Below are 18362 nucleotides of genomic sequence, written 5' to 3'. Positions count from 1 at the left end.
TAGGCACACCCATATACATGACAAACAGGGGATACTACTCAGGAAAATGATCATCTTCTTATTTAAGAGTCTAAAATACCCCAAGATTTGATGAAGAGCTGTATACTGACTTCAAAGGGGAATCAAGATGCTCCTACCTATACAATCTAGTCAACAAGCAGAAATTATCTCCATAACCTACTGAATAGCCCAGTAAAACAAACAAGTAAGCAAACATTGTGAATCTGAAAGTGATTTCATTTTAATTGGTTTAAAAGAGAAGCTCAAAAAGAGGAAGGAAGAGCTTTAAAAATGGAATTACAAGTAAAACAGGGCAGAGAAAAGAAAAGAAGAAAAAACTTCCTCAAAATGGATGGGAACGGCAACATAGAAATACACAGCATTAGGATTACAAGCATTTGACCAGCCACCACCATGGTTCCAACTTTCACCTGTCTCAGCCACGTGGAAGACTACTTTTACCACAGTTAGAAGAATGAGACCCTCACTGGGAGAATTCTGAACTGATCTGTCACCATCTTTCCAGGTTCAAACGACAGTTCCCACGGTGAGGGCGTCCCTCGCAGCAAACGCTCTTCCTCAGCTCTCCCCAGGGCTCAGGGAACAGACGATTCTCCAGAGGCTTCAGCTGCTGTAACTTTGGGAGTCTGGTGACCTGCCTTTTAAAATAGTGGGAGTAACTTCCGTTGCTCCCTCAGCAGGGCTTTTACGGAGCCAAGAGCACGCCAAAAACACTGCTTGCCCTCGCATATAACTCGAGCAACAAAAGTGCAGCTGTACTCAGTTTAAGGCAGGGCTATACTTTCCCACCCCTTATTTAACGCTGGCTTATTTCCATCAGCCTTAACAACACTGAATGGCAGAGAAGGGATGTTTTATAGACTCATGGTGCTCTCTGGTTCTGCCTCAACTGACACAAATTGACTTGATCCACAGCAGAAGGCAGTACATCTAATTGACACAGGAGTCTGGGGTCAGACCTCATCACAGGTGAACTCCTGAGGCCAAAGGGAGCCTCATCATAGCTGAACTTACACATGGAAAGCTCCATGCAGAGTCAGTGCTGAATCAGGAGGAGAGTGGGCCAAGACATCTACCAGTGCTGAATTACCTAGAATGGTCTGGCTTTAAGCAAGATGAGTTTTTTTGCTTATGTATAAGACTAGGGAGCCATTGAGCTCTACTTTCCAGATTTGGGCAAGTTACTTCTTATATTTTTAATTTCCAAGCTTTATATCAGAAATAATGATACTTCCAGGGCAACATGGGTATCATTAACTCATCTATTTTTCCTAAACATTTAGAACTTTGCAGAAGGAAAAAGATGGAAGAGGGTAGTGCATTAAGGTTATTATGTTAGGTTGGCTCTCTCACCAGGCTTTCTTTTGAGGAGAGTTTTAAAACAAATACTTGGATTGAATACCCCATCAATAAAAACCTGGATATCCTCCAAGAGTCCACTTCTTTGGCAAGTTCAAATAAAGCAGGTCTCCCAGTGTTTAAGGTGTAAGTGACAGCTTGAGTGCACAGAAGGTTGGTATTAGAAGGTACATCTATCTGATAAGAGCTGCAATCTACAGAGGATAAACTGAACAGCATATGGATAACAAGATAAGCCTAGGCAATATCAGGATCTTGCAGGTATCCAAGAATTGACAGTACAATGATTGGTGATACTTCACATTTCAGATCCAGATTAATTAGGGCACTGATGTTACAGGGTTCACTAAGAAGCCCTCCAAACCAGGGCCAGTGCAGGCAGGCACTTGAGTTTACATGGAATGAACAAAAATATGTTTTTCTCTAGGCACAGAGAAGTAAACCACTTGTGTCCATTCAGGATCTCACAACAGTTTCCTTCAGAAAATGAAATTTTACTCCAAACTCTGTTCCCCACTTTGCATTTTTTGGCAAAGTCCTCCTCATCATGTATTCCAGATGAAGTAACTTCCTTGAATTCCTGCATAAATTTTCCTAGGACTGCTAAGCACCAGTGATCTCTGTCCCAGATATATATCACATCTATCTATATGTCAATCATATGTAGCAAAACAACTTCTAAAGCACTTCAGAGCTCTTCAGGTGCTGAAGTTTGTATCAGTTGCCAGTTCCAGAGTTTACTCCACACACTGTACCCAGCCAAGTAATCCACTGCCAGAGGGTCGGTGGAGCGAGCGCTCAGTTTGGGCTACATGCTCCCTTCAAGGTGAAGAACAAAGCCATCAGGGTGGTAGGGTCAAGACTTCCATGCTTCACACTTCAAGGATATCCTCTTCCTCCACCGCGCTGACACGTGGCAGGAGCAGCACAGCTGGATCCAAGATAAAGCGAGCCTGTGGTTAGGAGGTTATACCATCGCTTAAAGTCTGGCTAAACTTGGCTTTAACCACCAAATCGACTGTGTATTTTTGGACTGGTGAGGAAATGAAACACTAAAGCTTTGGGCAAAGTTTTAGATTAATCTGTTAATGAATTACCAGTGATAGCTGAGTTCATGTTTGACTGAATTTCTATGGTCAGCTTAATGAATACATGTATTTGGAAAAGACTTAACCGAGATGAATGTTTGTGCTCGCTCTGCTTTGAAGTTACACATGAAATACAGAAATATATTGCACCAGTAGCAATTGCTTCAGATGTAATTTCCCAACAATAAAAAGTCAGGAGCAAGAAAATGTTAAGCCTACTGCCAGAACATATAACTAAATTTTCAACCCGAAGCAATAACCTGGGCAGCCCAACCAATGTGCCAGACCAAGAACTCCAGCTCCAGCCATCAGAGGTAAGTCCTGTCCCTCCACTGGTGTCACAGATCTTTCTCTGGGCAGTTCAGTAAAATGACACACTGTCACACTCACGGACAGCAGTGCTGAAAAGCCTGAGTCACAGAATATCCTAGAAAGGAAAGGATTAACTTTTTAAGGCCTATTTTTAATTAATTACCAGATGGAAATGCACCTTTCTTGGAACTTTGGGAAGGTTCTCAGAAAAATCAAGCTTTCCTTGGAAGTGACCTTGTGTGCAAAGGAGAACAGATAAATGAAGTTTTTTTTCTATTAATGAGATGGTGATAGATTCTGACAGGATGCTCAGAAAAGAAAACAACATTAACTAAATCACCATGATGATTCCAACAAAAAAAAAGTCTAGCCAAGTATATGTACTACACATTAAACCCCCTCATATATTAAGCAAACATGCATAAAACAGCTTGAATTTACAAATCCTCAGCCTGAGCACAAAGACATACTTTATTTAAATGACTGTTATAAATCCATATAAAGGACTTAGCTTTATAACTCTCTTTTCATCTCATATAGTTACCAGGCCTCCATTTAAACAAAATATGGTCATAATTCTGTTTGGCCTTTTTGTATTTTGTTTCTACAAGAGGGATGTGAAAGAGAAAGGCTGAATGTATTTATTCTGGTCTGGGTATCTGGCCAATACTAAAAGAGATATTTTAGGTTTTCTGGCTCTCACTGAGTTCAGCCTCTTATCTGCCTGCCTGTTTAGGCAGTTGGAAGAAAGCTACAGAATTACAGCAGTAACACAATCAGAACAGCAGAGAGGGTGAATCACGGCATTAGCCAGATATTACCCTGGTTTCACTCTCCCATTGCCATCCCAGCTCTCTTATATCAGGCATTTTGCACAGTCCTGTCACATGTGGAAAGACTTGTGCTAAGTAGTGCTCTAAAATTTGTCTGCAAGGAGAGAAAGCCTTCAGAAGAAACTTGGCTGTTTGTCAAAGTGAATTATTGCAAAACTGAAAAAACAATACTGGTATTTTGGTACCCATTGATGGGGTACTTCCCAGTGCACCACAATTTGCACATTTATACTTTATACACTCACAAGCTTTAGGTGGTTCCTTCTCCCACCCCTCTAAAGTGCAGACAACCATAATCAGATCTTAACACTTCCATCCCATGCAGAAATAGCATCTCCAGCTCCAACCCCACTGTCAACAGCAGCTCCAGTGATGACAAGGAAAATGTTCCCACTAAGGCAAATAACACCAGAATCATACACAGTGGGTGAGCAACTCAGCTGGAAATCTTCTTCCACCAGGTTCAGTTGCTCCATGCTCTCTGCTGAACAGGCCATTTAAGCAAAAATAAATATTCTTTAAATCCCCTAAAATGCTAATTGTGGGTATCCTCCATAAAACAAGAATCTTGTGGCACCCATTAGTATTAAGTATCCCACCATTAGGCAGCCAAAGTCATCAAAATTCTGAAAAACAAGGTATTCCTCCCTAAAATTTGCCCACATCTCAAGGATGTAAACAAAACTAAAAATCTTTTCCATAAAGACACAACATGGAACTCTGTGAGCCTGATTTTTGTTGTCTATATTGTGACTGTGATGGGTTTTTGAAACTGTGTCTAGAGACAGCAGCTCATGTATTTGGCTGGGGGAATTATCATTTGTGTGGAAGTTACAGTGGCTTTCGGAAATCATGGAATTACAAAAATAGGAGCACATAATAAAGGCAAATATGATGTGAAAACTGGAAGACTGGGAAGACAAAGACATTGAGATCTTTTGGCAACATGCTCAAAACCAGCCTTAGTCAGCAAAGATGTTCACATCACTGTGACATGAAGTTCCCAGCCCAGTGCCAGGACCTCAGATTTCCACACCACACTGACAAATATTGTCAGTGGTAATTGCTGGGAGGCCAATGCTGCTGATCAAAATAGAAGTGCCACAATGGACTGTTGTGATGAATTTTATAGGATGAATGTGATTTTCGCTCTGACCCATGATCAGTCTTTAGGGCTGTCCTTCTGATAACTTTCATGGCACTGAGTTTACATATTTTTAAGTAAAAAGGGATCAATGTAACTCCTTAGATAAACCATGCTATCCTTTTGCATTCTCACTTTTCTGTAATGCTATCAGCAATCTTATTTCTACTGGTAAATAGTTTTCCATCTTCCTCTTTCCATTTAAATCCTTTGGCATAATTAGACTGCTTTTCAATCAGCCTTGGTAGGAACAAGTATCTCTCTTGGAGAAAAAGCAATTGCATTGGTATAATCAAGTTACTAATGACAGATCCACCATATAATCAACAAATTGGTGTTTCTGCTGGCTATTCCCTTTCCTCTTGCCTCCATAATGGTTCTCGGTTCAGCTGAACAATTGCAATTCATTTAGGAAATGGACAAAGTAAAAATTTGGATTTTTACCAACTGTGTTGCATTGTGCTGGTTACCAATTGTGGTTGTTGCATTTCACTGCAGAAGTATCTACTTTTCAGCATATGTAGGATGATCTTTCAGGCACAGAAGAACATGAAAGTGCCCTTTTGTTTTCTATTTCCTTGACGTAAAGAGTATTTTCATCTCCAGAGGATGATGTATCCCAGCATGGGTTGGTAGCTTCCCTGTGTACCAAAAGTTCCACTGTGTAATGAAATATAAATCTACTCATTTTACTAATCTCACTAACTTTATTAACTCCATTTTAAGTTGCTCATAATTTCATATGGCTCCTATCCTACAGGATAAGTGTTCCACTTTCAGGTTTATCCTACTAAATGATCATCCCTTCATCACTATCTTTACCTAATTTTTTCCCAGAGTTCAAGGAAAATACAGTATAGATATTTCAGCACAACAGTTCTTGAGAGGAAATTCTGGGTTTTAATTATGAATACACCTCCCCTCAAATATGTAGTTTTATTCTATTTCATTTATTTTATACGGTTGATCTGCAAACCACTCCAGTCTGTTTTGGGTTAGAGTACACAGTATGGAAGAGAGTTACTTAGATATTTAACTCCACTTCAGCAGGAGATATTTTGAAATGCAACTACCATGTTACATTAATAATGAATTCGTTAAATTTCCCATGTCCAATATTAAGGCAATATTAAATAACTAGAACAGAAAATGAACAGAAAATTTCAAGCTAGCTCAGCAGTAAATTGCCACTACCTGTTACTATTCAAGGTTGCTGAAGTCCACAACCCCAAATAGCCAAGAAAGCCTCTAGAGGTAAATAAATAAAAAAAGAAACCTTATAAAATTATCTGGCAGGGGCAGACTAGAGCAGAGGATTCCTGTTGTGGGAGTTCTCCTGTGTAACGTGTACGTTCCCAATAAGCAAGCCCAGGCATATTTGTTTTTACACAGTGGTTTCCACACCAAGACACATTTCCATTCCCCCCTCCCTCCTTCTGCTTTTGTGTTCCATCGTCCACAACAACAATTAGTGGAAGTGCCTGGCTGTGCCTGTTCACATTGTTCCCAGACTTTTCTCTCCCCCAGTGAGCTCTGAAGACCATGCATTATTTGACATGACATGACTTGGAGGCCTTCTGCACCATGGCCGTATGCAGGGAGGCAGACAGAGACTAGGAAGAAGAAAGTTAGTCCTAGTTACAACTAAGACAGTAGGACTCAAGTCAATATGTGTTAATCTCTTAGCACAATACCCCAGGTGACTGGAATTTAAATTACTTAGCCTTGTAAACCAAAAAAAAACCCAACCCCACCAGAAATAAAAACAGCCTAAAGGTCAAGATACAAAGTCAGCTCATTGCTCTGTTTGTTTTGTGACATTGAAACACAGGATATGAAATTGAAAATAATCTTAGCACAGCTAGAAGCTAAAGCCAGATGTTTTAACATCAGGCAGAAGCATATTCATAATGTGGGGTTTTCCCCTGGAATAATTAAATATCTATTATGTTTTCCATCACAGCTCATTTCTCTGCAACATGAGCAATTTGCCAGCTTGTCCAGACACACTGAATGTATTCAGTTTAGAGTAAACAGCTGCACACAGGGCAGCTTCCCTCCACACACACAGCCTCTGCACTTGTGTCCTTACATGCTTTTTAAATTAACCTAGTCAAGTGCACAGAACACTCAAGACCATAAAACATAAACAAAGGTACCTACTGCCCTCTGGAAATGAACTCTTAGAAATATCTTCTCTGGAAACAGACATTTACTTAGAGTGCATAGTTAATATTTCCTCTCATTTCCTCTCACAAAGCCCAGAGAAATGAGATTTTGCCATTCCTCCACGAGAAGGTGACCCCCAGACATATGTCCCCAGTGCACATACTGATCACTTCCATTGGTCTTACCAGCCTTTGCTTTTATGTGTGTTCCTCTTCCTTGCTTCCTTCAGCTCAAAGGCTAAAAGCTTGTTTTATAACTTATACATATAGAGAAATTATAAAGACTAAGTTGGTTGTTCCATCATCTTCTCAGAACCTGAGGAGCTCCTGTCTCTCTCCAGTGACCTCATCAAGCAGCAGCCCACAAAGAAATATTGATGTTGATTTGCAGAACTCCAGATACCTTTAAACCCAAATACCTCTGCTTCATAAACATGCTGACAAACAGTATATGCAGATTATGGCAGTGAAATATATTTTTTCATTTTAAAACATTTATATTTGAAAGTAAATTTGAAATAATGACCCACAGTGAGAGTCCAAACATATTAAACAACCACAGTAGCTCATAAAACTTGTAAAGTTTATGCAGGTAAAAAATATACAAATAAAAAAATGCTCTCAAAATTAAAAAAAAAATAAATAAATTTTCTCAAGTTACATTGAAAAGTTGAAAGGAACAGAAAAGGAACTTCTTTCTGAAGCCTTTATCATATGTAATACTTGGTGTCTCTCAGTCAAACATGAGGTTGTACACAGACTTTATGGTGTGTCACAACGGATTGCAATGCACTGAGTATAGAATTAGTTTCAGTCTTTATCATCAAGAGAACAGCTGCTATTTATCTCTTCCCAAATTACTTCCTAGTATTACTTTCAATCTCTGTTCCATTAAAAAAACAACTTCTGACTTGGAGGTTTTCGCTGTTTGTTTGTTTGTTTTTTCCATTTTAGCTATCAGGTGCAAGAGAATGTTCTTGGAAGTGGAAAAGTAGGAGAACCAGCTTGTGTTTGTAATGCAAGTATAAACAGCAGAGAGGGAAGAATTGCACATTGAAAGGCTGAAAGATGTAAAGCTCAATTTTCAAATGTAATTAAGGACATCCTGATACAAGTGGACTAGCAGGACCCTCAAATACTGCAGAGGGATCTGAGGTGCCTAAATTCCTTTGAAAATCCCATCTCTCTGAACCACTAGCCTTCTTAGCACCTATTTTCTTTTCTCAAGGATTAATCTCGTGAATGGCATTTCAAGTAAACTTGAGTCATCTGTTGTTCACAGATTTTTGGATCCGAGTTTACAGACAGATGGAGATCAAAAGTGAATGAGTTACCAAGGCTTCCCAAGTTACCACTCATTTTATCTGACAAGGTACACCATGAAAACAAAAGTTATTGGCCAACTAAGAAGGCATTGTAAGGCCACATGCTTGGCCCAGCACTGCAGTGGGACAGGAGGATGCACAGAGTCTGTTAAGAAATCCAGCTGATGAACAGCAGCTTGCTTTGCCTTGGTAACTCCTGGTTGAGGTCCACCAGGACAGCTGAAACACAGTTATGTCTGACTAAGTGACAGAGATGAGCCCACTGCTGTACACGGTTAAGTAAGACACGTTTCCTCTTTTACTGACTTCAGCAGAAAATCAGAAGAGTTCCTTTACCAGCAACTTTTGCGTGCCAACTGATGACACTTCCACAGATCTGCAGCAGTGAAAAGAGCCAGAACTCTTAGTACAATACAGGAAAAAAAAAAAAAGAATTGAAGTAACTGCACCTTTTAATTACTGGATTTATTTTATAAAGAAAAACACTGGCATGTACCCTCCTGCCTCTGCACAGCTCAAAGCGTGTAGAGTCATTATAAAAACCATAAAAAATATAAGGAAAATGTATAATTAATCATCATCCAACTAAAAGAATTCTATTAAATTAGTATTTACCTTTAACATCAACTCCTAAACAAAAAGCAAAGAGAGCAGCTGAATAACACCTTCTGCCTCCCATTCATTTCAGGCTATAAATCTCATGTTTATGAATACTGTTGGCTCAACTTTTCAGATGGTAGAAGCTCTCCATTTTCCCATAAAAATGTGGAGTTATCTAGCATTAGAGGAAGGAGTGTCTAAGAAGAATAGTGTCGAGACCATGCTGGTATTCTCTGTCCTGCACTAGCTGGCAGCAGTACTGGGGAATGCCCAGCTCCAGGAACTGCAAGGACAAGTCAGTGGAGTGCAGGAATGGAGACAGGATGCCTGCAAAGTCTTTGGGGGGTGCTGTAGGTTAAATGCAATTGATAAAGTGCTATTTCAGATGTACCTAAACTCTGTTTTCTTGAGTTTATATATGACTCCATGTGAAGTGGCTGCAGATGTCTTGTTTCAAGAATTCTACAACTGATGTGCCACCAGCTGTACAGGGAAAAAAAAAAAAGACTAACGTTTCACAACTTTCAACAACCACATGAACCATGTGGAGGGTGTGATAATTAGGCACACTCATTGCAGTACCACTTTTGATGCTTTTATCTAATATCCTCAATCCTTGGTCTTCCTGATCAGACTGCCAAAAGAGCCCTAACAGTGATATTTTAAGACATGGTAAACTGTCTGTAGACATTAGACTGGAATCCTTTCACTTCACACATATTTTTAAAAAACAAAAGTAAAAATACTTTCCATGACTGCTGACTTAGGTCGAGGTTTTACATGGATCCTTATGGAACAAACACCATAGGAAGAAGGTTGGGCTTATGGTTAAGATTAGTGAACTGGGTCTCAGGATTTATTAGTCCAACTGTCACATTCCTGTACAACATGGGATATGTTGCTTAAACTCCAACCATCTCCTTGAATATCAGCACTGCAGGGACAATGTCCTTCCTTCTCACTTGCCTCCAGCCTGTAACATCTTTAAACTCTCTGGAGAGTTTGTCTATACCAACATATGTAGAGACAACTAACAGCACTCAGTCACGGATGGAAAGAAGATCCCATAAGTTGTTTCAGTGTCTCACTGTGGCACTATTACTTTAAAAGTTTATTCTTTGTGGATCTCAAGCTTGAGCCATTCATCAATGCACAGCTTACATCTCCTCTACCCTCAGGCAATACAGCAGATACAGACTCAGACAGCCTGGTGATGATTTAGTGCTCTTATCCCTGAAGTGCCCTTCTTCATGCTTCTTGCTTTAGATCATACTTCCAACACGGAAGCCATGATTAATACTCCCTAACAGCAAATCCCCCCTAATTAATTCATGTAAAAGGAATGACAACACATGATGAAAACCACATTCCAGAAGATGGAATGCTCTACAGAGAAGCTGGCAAACTCCCATACATACTGTGGTAACACTGACTAAGCACCATTTTACCGCTTCCTTACTGTTCCTTTCCTTCCTCAAGTCGTGTTGGGACTACTGTGCCTCTGGTTTCAATTCCCACCTCAGTGAATCCTTCGGAAGTCTCTACACTACACTACTAGTAGCCAAATCCAGTTTCACTCCCTAGATTGGCACTATGCTTTTGGGACAAGATCCAACCAACTGTGGAGTTCAGTGTGCCTGTGTAGTGACTCAACAACAGTTAGTCTCAAGGAGCTTTCACTTGCCCGAGTGCATTCCCTCAGAGCAATGAAACTGTGCAGTCTCCATCCTTGGGCATATTCAAAATCTGATGAGACAAGAGTCCTGAGCAACCTGCTCTAGCTGACCACTGGGTCAGCAGGAGGCTTGGACCAGATCATCTCCAGAGGTCTCTTCCAATCTCAACTGCTCCATGATCCCGTAAAAACACTTGTTTGCCACATTGCCAAAAGCAAGGCAACACAGGCTTAGCAAACATATTAAATGCACAACTATTTAAAGGCATAGAACAGTCCTGAATCAGCGGAAATTTGTCGAAGATTATGGCTAGGTAGAAAAACTAGAGTCATCGTGACACACTCGAGCAATCTGTGCATAATTCCAGGTGTCTTTTCAGATTTCCATGTAGAGTCCATTCAAAGTAAGTGGCAGGCAGATAACAATCTACTTCTTCCACTAGACAGGCCACAGGCAACACTCAGGGCACCTGTTTAGTCCATCACATCTTACAGCTATTCCATTTCTATGGAGAGCTTGTCTTCATTGAAATGTTTCTTCATGCTTGAATTCAAATTTTACCCCTAATTTAGCTCACTAAATATTGATTTCTCTAATTCCATGAAAGACATATTTCCAAACTTTTCTAAAGGAATCAACTGGCACGTAGCTTCCACAACCAGACCCAAACTTCAGTCATTCATAAAAGACCCCTACTAAGTCTACAACTGAGCAGGAAAATCTTGTGTTTTGTAATGCTGTAACTCTGACCACTCAGAGAGGTTTGCTTTCTTCAGCTTGCAGAATAGGAGTTATTGTCTTATTTTCATTTCTCCAGCAGCATAAAAAGTTGTCTGAAAATTGCACAATGCCTATTATGAATAAATGATGATAAATGCTTCATAACATAACATTATAATGCTTATAATGCACACGCTTCCTCCTAATGAAACTCCAGATCTGTGAATCTGTTCTTCAGCAGCTTTAAAAAAGGCATATAGTACTCTCACCCTGACTGCAAAAATAGATTAAGTCTTCAGCTTATGACATGGGTTCTGTTTTTGGAGCAGAAGGTCACAGGCCCCCTTTGCAATAATGACCATAAGGTCTGAACAGTCACAGTGTGTGATATAAATGACAACCATGAAACACATACTGCAATGCATTTGCTCTGCATCCCACTGCGTCACGCTTGCATAATGTAATTTACTGTCAAGCTAAATTATATGAAAATTCAAAGGAGGCTGTATGCCAATCTCTGAATCCTCAATGTCAAAAACTGAAGTGCCGTGTTATGTTTTGGTTCTCGACCGTGTAAATAATGCCTTCATGCTTTAAAGATTTCATATGTAGTTATATGCAAGCAATTTAAGTGAGACAGTATTACAGAAGCAAACACTAAACTGAAGCATTATATTCCAGTTTCTACAACTACCTAAAGGGCAAACACAAAAATCATTCTGCAGCAGAATCACTGCACATGCATCACTGTTTCAGCTCACTGCTGGTAGCACAAATACTTCAGTAGTAGTATAGCACTGTATCACCAAACCACCAATAATATTTTATATTTATTGATGATATATTATATTCATGTATATATGTAAATTCTCCTTTCCAGGATAAAAACCATACTCCATTCAGGAAACACTCAAGCTGCTTTTTCTCTTAGCTTTGAAGGCATTCACAACTCTCCCTGTTTGTGAGGCTGTAACACTTCCTCCAGTGTGGCTACAGTGCAAACAATGGTAGAAAATCGAGACAGTAGTCCTCTGCAACCAGATCAGGCCCTGGAAGAAAGCTAATTCCAAAAGCCTGATGATCAGTGTAGGGTAACATAGCCCACTAAAGGGTATTTCTATGCCAGACAGACATTTTGTGACATCTGCTGCCTGTTATTCATTTCTTTGATGTTCATTTCGCTTGTAACCAACTCTGCTCTTTCATTACTCCCCAGGCATGGGATACCTTTTGATGGAAATTCAGCTTTTCTTCAAAAGGATGACAATTATATGTGGTACTTCACTCAACATGGATGTCCATAATTTGGTCCACTAATGTTGACTCAGCTTTGGCTCCTTTCTGCTCCCATTAGCCCTGCCAAGCCAGCACATGGGCATACCAACCTAATTCCACAAACTGACCATACATCAGCAACCAAATGAGTGTTGAATTCTGCTTTCAGTCACATCTGAGTAGCTGCCTTGAATGCAATGTGTTGCCCAGGTAAAACTGAGCGTAAGTTGAATGTTGCAGGTCTGTGAACAGGTGCTGGAACGTCCTAGGTGGAGATCACTACCTTCCACTTCACTCCTGATCTCTAACTTTTCCTTACCTGAAGCCAAAAGTCTCACCATCCACATTTCTGTGAGGTTTCTTCCACATTCATGACTTATTTCTCCAAGGAAATTCACATTCCTCTGAGCCCACAGTCCTCACAGGCTCACAGGTATAAATAAAGGGGGTTGGGTGAGACCATTTAGGAGCAGAATCTCCTACTAGAAAAAGTGATGTTTTAAAGACATAGCACTTTTCAATAACCTGATGGTCAGTTTGTCTTATGCTTTAGAACCAAAAAGACTAAGAGCTTCTTTAATTACAGTGGCAGCTATTATGTTTGTAAACATTAATCCTTTCTTCTATCCTTCAGATAAATTCAAAGTACCATCTCAATACTCCTCAGCAAATACCTCTTGCCCTTTCCAGTCTTAATATATCAGCCCTTTAGGGAGGAATCCAAATTTAAAATTCAAGGCCACAGAGGCTCAGGACAACTCAGAGCCTGTCCTATGAGAGCGAGAGGGAGAACAGTTGCAGATCTAATATTAGGGAAGCATTCACTCTCCTCTGTCTCCCTCTTCCCCCACCACCTTTTCCAAGAAAATAAACATTTTTTTCACTCCTAGATCCTATTGGAAGCTGATTTCCTTTAACCTTTTAAAGAATTCACCTTATTCCTCACCTACAGCTTCCTAAAATGACTCCTAGACTGAAGTGCTGTTCTCATCAACCCACCCTGCAATTACCAGGAGACAGGAAGCATTCTGCAAAAGCTGTGACAGAACAAAACCATTTCACAATGATTTATTAGGCATGCAGCCATTAATGACTTTGCAAGTGTGGAAAGCAAGATGGAGGGACAGAGCCTGAGCCAACAGTATTGTCGGAAGATCACTGTCATCTATCGGGTTAGAAATCTTTAAGCCCTCTGACGTTCAGCCTGGCATCCCAACATAACAACAAGCCTGGAAACAGCAATAAATTTTGACATTGAGAAGTCTCTTCAAAATCGTGGAGGATGACAAAGAAATGGGAGAAGGTGTGCAGAGGTGTTTGTTTGTGTGACATTGAAAATAAAGGATCCTGGTCCCCAAGAACATCCTTCTAGTGCATCAGCTCTGTCAGGGCTGAAGTACCAGAGGCAACAGCCACTTCACTGAACTGAAAGATGTTTTTACATTCATTCGCAGATGTTATTTTTGTCCTTATTGTGAAAAAATCTCTTTGTTCTTTCAAACAATAAGTCACCTTGTGATGTATTTGGGAAAAATCCAAGGAAGTGCCAAGCTTCTGCAATTCCCACCTGCTGGGAGCAGCAGGTGCTTGGCACTTGCTGTGGTGAAGCTCCTGAGACAGGTTCTGCCCTCAGTTGCGCTCACGTAAATACAACATAACTTTGCTGGCACTGGCTGAATTATCCCAGATGAAATTCAAGGTAAACAACAGCAGAATCTCTCCTTTTCATTTTTTTTTCGTGGCACCAGAGGATTATAATGGCTACGTTAACATTAGAAGAGATCGATTTTTGCAAGATGACAAAAGAACACACTGATCTCACTGCTGCGAGCTCCTACTCAGCAGACAATTGCATCCCATCTTAGAATAGAGTTTTGAAAATGTTCACAGCAATGTGCAAGCACTTACTTCTAATGGCTTAAAAAGGAATTTTATAATGCTAATGTCTTCACATTACAGATATGATGCATCTAGAGAGCAAAGGCTTCTATTTAAATCTGTAGCAGCTTTCAAAGATATTTGGACCAGAATTTTCCATTTAGGCATCTCTAATTTCGAGACTTCAGAACGTGCTGCTGGGAGAGACAGAGGTTGATATGACCTCTACAAAGGGTCCTGCAATGATATTATGGTCCATCTAAATTACCAATGTTGGTCAGTCATATATTTGCAAAGAAAACATCCACCAAACAAAAAGTTGTTTTATCAGTCCAACCTCTAAACAAATACTCCCCTGCCACACTACAGAATACAGCAGCCCCCACTTTAGTCTTGGCTACTGAACACAAGTTGAGAGCAGCAAGGAAAGCCAACTTGCAGGAACTTAGTGGTCCACCACTACTCCCAGGAGCACGGGCCAGGCACCACCCACCTGTGCTGAAGGAGACTGAGCACAGGAAGAAGGTGAAAATAGAATGTTTCCAGATCTTTATATTGTGTCTTTTTCTTGCTTGAGAAAGATGTACCTGAGAAATGTCCTGGAGTGCTGCAAGACACAAATCAGCTTTCTTAAATTGATCCATTTTTTCCCACTGTCACACACAGGCTCCCCCCAAAAAAACAACATGGGAGAGGAAGTAAAGCATGCAACTTTCTTTTCAGACATGCTTATTATTCCACAATCCTCTAACCTAATTGTAGTGCATTTTGCATCATTCACCTTTTTTTTCCCGCAATATATGTAATTAATTTTTCAGTCAGCACTTCTGTGTGCTTAATAAACATGTTTTAAGCCAGCCTGCATCACAACAGTACCTCTGTCCCATGGCTTTTTCTTTCAAAATTGACTCCTCTCTCCCCTCCTACTCAGACCTTATTAGTCCTTCTCTTGTTCCTAATTTGAAGATCAAAATGAGCACAAATTACGAATCTCAGCCATAAACACGATCTCACAGCAACACAAAGAAGAGGATGAACAAAATAAAAATTACTGTCTGGTGAAAGCTCCCTTGACAACTACAGCTACACTGACAGGCGCCACTGAAATAATAAGAATGATGCTTCAAAACAACAGCCAAGAAAACAGTTATGAAAGAGAAAAAAAAACAGTCTAAATGGATCTTTTCAAATGCAGATTCCACTGTCAAGTGAGCAGAATGAGAAAAATGTTCTTTCTTATAGCACAGCCATGTTTAAACTCTGCCAGATTACAGGAAACCACTAAGAATGTGAGTACAACCTGAAAGATCCTGGGCCCAACAGTCCATTTTAGGAACATTAAAATGATGCAGAATGAAAGAGAAGGATCGTGTTTTGGGGATGGAGAGGAAGGATGGAAGGTGTCATCTCATTAACAAATCTTTAATTGCTTCCAACTGGGTGAACAACAAAACTAATGTTGACTTCAGTGCAATACCAGGCATTTGCAGGCTTGTATCTGCATAACTACCCCTATGTAAGTGAAAACCTGCATAGAAAAGAACCAGAAGATTAATGAACAGGAAAAATTATGACCCACCACTAAAGATGTTCCATCCAAAACAGAACTAAGGCAACACTCACAAAGAAATGTTGCCCATGGCTTAGGGAGGCAAATAGGAAAAAGCATTAGCCTTCCTCTGGCAATAATGCTATAGTGTGAACACTTAGGCACTTCTCCCAGCTTAGCTTCACACCCATAAACTGAGGAAAATTGCTTAAGTACTGCTGTGGTCACAGGTATCTGGTGGTCAGCAGGTATTTCAAAAGCACCAGGTGGATTCTGTAAAATCCTGCAACAACCACAGCATCTCCAGAATTACCAATGGCTCCTCAGCAGGCAGAAAGTGCAGCTCTTGGGAGCAGCAGTGGAGATCCAGCTGCACAAGAGCTTCTGGTTGGACTGAGTCAGAGGTCGGGGGGGCAATGGAAAGAAAGGGCAGAGAAAATGTAGCAGGGAGGGTGGAAAGGAATAATGTGCACAGAGTGAGCGGTGCTTTGGTGTGGTACATTTTATTTGTTGCTATTTTACATCCCTATTGTGAAGTACTACTGGTAACATGGCAAAGTTTATTGCCTAAAAGTTCCAGTCACAAATGCATAGGCAACACCCATGTTAGCAGAAACAAACCCTTTTTTCCTAGTACTGAATGCACTCAGAGCTCCAGAAGTTTGGCTTGGGCTCTTGGGCTTGCATTCCTCCCCAGAGAAAAATGAAATCTGCAGAGGAGTCATGTATTTCTCCTCCATTTTATTCCACACACCCGAGACACCTAATAAATTTGCTCTGACTTCTCATTCTTCCCTAAAACAAAGGAAAAACTTAGAACCAGAAATATCTTTTTGCTCCTTGGAGGCTTGGCAGAGACGTGTAGGGTTGTTTCCCACTTTTACATAATGAGATTTAAAATAAAAAAAAACAAACCCCAAACAAATATAACAAATAAGCAATAAAACAACAGAGTGCCCAGAAAAGATACAAGGACTTTGTCAGTTCTTGCCAGAAGTACTGACACCAAAAGCACATCAGGACTGAGAATAAAAAACTAATGGTTACATAGATCATAAGAACATCCTAATAGTAAAGAAAAAGAAAAAGTTTTGAAGGGCATGTAATTCTGAAGACTGACCCAGTCAGGCTTTTAGTACTCACTTGGAATACTGAGCAACTTTTGATCTGTGTTTATTCTCTATCTATGTACTGTAATTTCTTGCATGTTTCCTTACAGTGGAATATACAAAACAGAGTCGGTGAACAGACTGCATGGCTCACTAGTTTGCTCCACAGTGGTAAAACAACTGTCCCCTGCTCTCTCGGCAATGAACAGACTGCTTGGATCCAAACCTGAGATCGAGCTCGGGGCAAGCCTGCCCTGGGAAATTCAGATGTGGATTAGTCTTGAGAGAGGGAAGAGTCCGATTAAACCCTGGTTCAGCCACAGGCACGGATAGTTCCCAGAGCCAAACCTGGGGATGCTGAGACCAACATCTGGGGGTGAAGAGACCTTTTGCTAAACCGTACTGCGAGTCTGCGTGTGGACTGTGAGAGACACACTGAGCCAAACCCATAGCCCAGGGCAGGGGAGCACTGGTGCAGCCCGGAGTAAGAGTCACTTCTAAAACTAGGATAGTGAGGATAACTGAAATTCTCACTCCGTGCCACGATCACTGCACCCTGAGCTCCCAGCACTGCACGGGGGGCTCAGACCCCATGCTTCAACCTACCCCAGATGTGGAGGACTTGCCTGTTGCAGGGGCTGCACCCCCCAGCCCAGCATGCCCCAAACTCCAGACCTCGGCAGCAGGGAACACCTCTCCCTGCCTTTCCCTGAGCTACATGTCAGAGAGAAACATGTCTCAGCGCCTAAACCACGCCAGCTGCCGAAGGGGAGGAAGAGCAAGGAGACACTTACGGGGATGTGCACTCGCAACATGAGTTTCTTCTGGCCGGAGCTTTTCCTGCTGCTGGAGGCATCTTTCTTCTTGTCCATGGCAGTGCTTCCCATCCCTTCACCCAGGCGTGGTGCTGAGCAATGGATCTGGAGAGGGAGGCTCCTCTTCCACCTCTCCCCACCGTCCCACGGGCCGCAGTTACTCCAGGCTCCTTATTTTGATTTTTCTTTTCTTTTTTTTTTTTTTTAATGGCCTTAGGAAATTGGGAGGGGGGGGCGGAATAGGGGGAGGGGGAGAATGAGAGAAGCACGAGGGAGGGGGAGGAGTTTCTCCAGCTCCGGTTTTTTAATCCCAGCAGCGAGGTGTCAGGGGGAACCTTCGCAAGAGCATTGAGATGCCCTTACAGACGCTGGCTCCTTTCTCACTCTTCCGCCCTTTTCAAAAATATCCGGAGCATCCTGGGGGGGGGGGGGGGGGGAGAAAGTTTCCTTCCCCTCGCCCAGCCCGGCCGCACTCTCACCGAAAGAGAGA

At 41.2% G+C, this 18362-nt stretch overlaps 1 protein-coding gene across 1 annotated transcript in view; it reads right to left on the bottom strand.

The window, feature by feature from the left end:
• PRKAG2 (protein kinase AMP-activated non-catalytic subunit gamma 2) overlaps nucleotides 1-18109 on the bottom strand; it is a 210094-nt gene extending 191985 nt beyond the window's left edge. The window contains exon 1 of the mRNA XM_025894537.2: nucleotides 17852-18109. Within this exon, the coding sequence (XP_025750322.1) occupies nucleotides 17852-17944 (93 nt within the window). The 5' untranslated portion in view covers nucleotides 17945-18109. The remainder of the gene's footprint in view (nucleotides 1-17851) is intronic.
• Nucleotides 18110-18362: the final 253 nt, after the last annotated feature.

This window comes from Manacus vitellinus, unplaced genomic scaffold (assembly GCF_001715985.3).
Source record: "Manacus vitellinus isolate BGI_N305 unplaced genomic scaffold, ASM171598v3 scaffold_12_pilon, whole genome shotgun sequence".
Taxonomy (NCBI): Eukaryota; Metazoa; Chordata; class Aves; order Passeriformes; family Pipridae; genus Manacus; species Manacus vitellinus.
The sequence above is the reverse complement of the archived record's forward strand: the minus strand, read 5'-3'. Positions and strand labels throughout refer to the sequence as shown.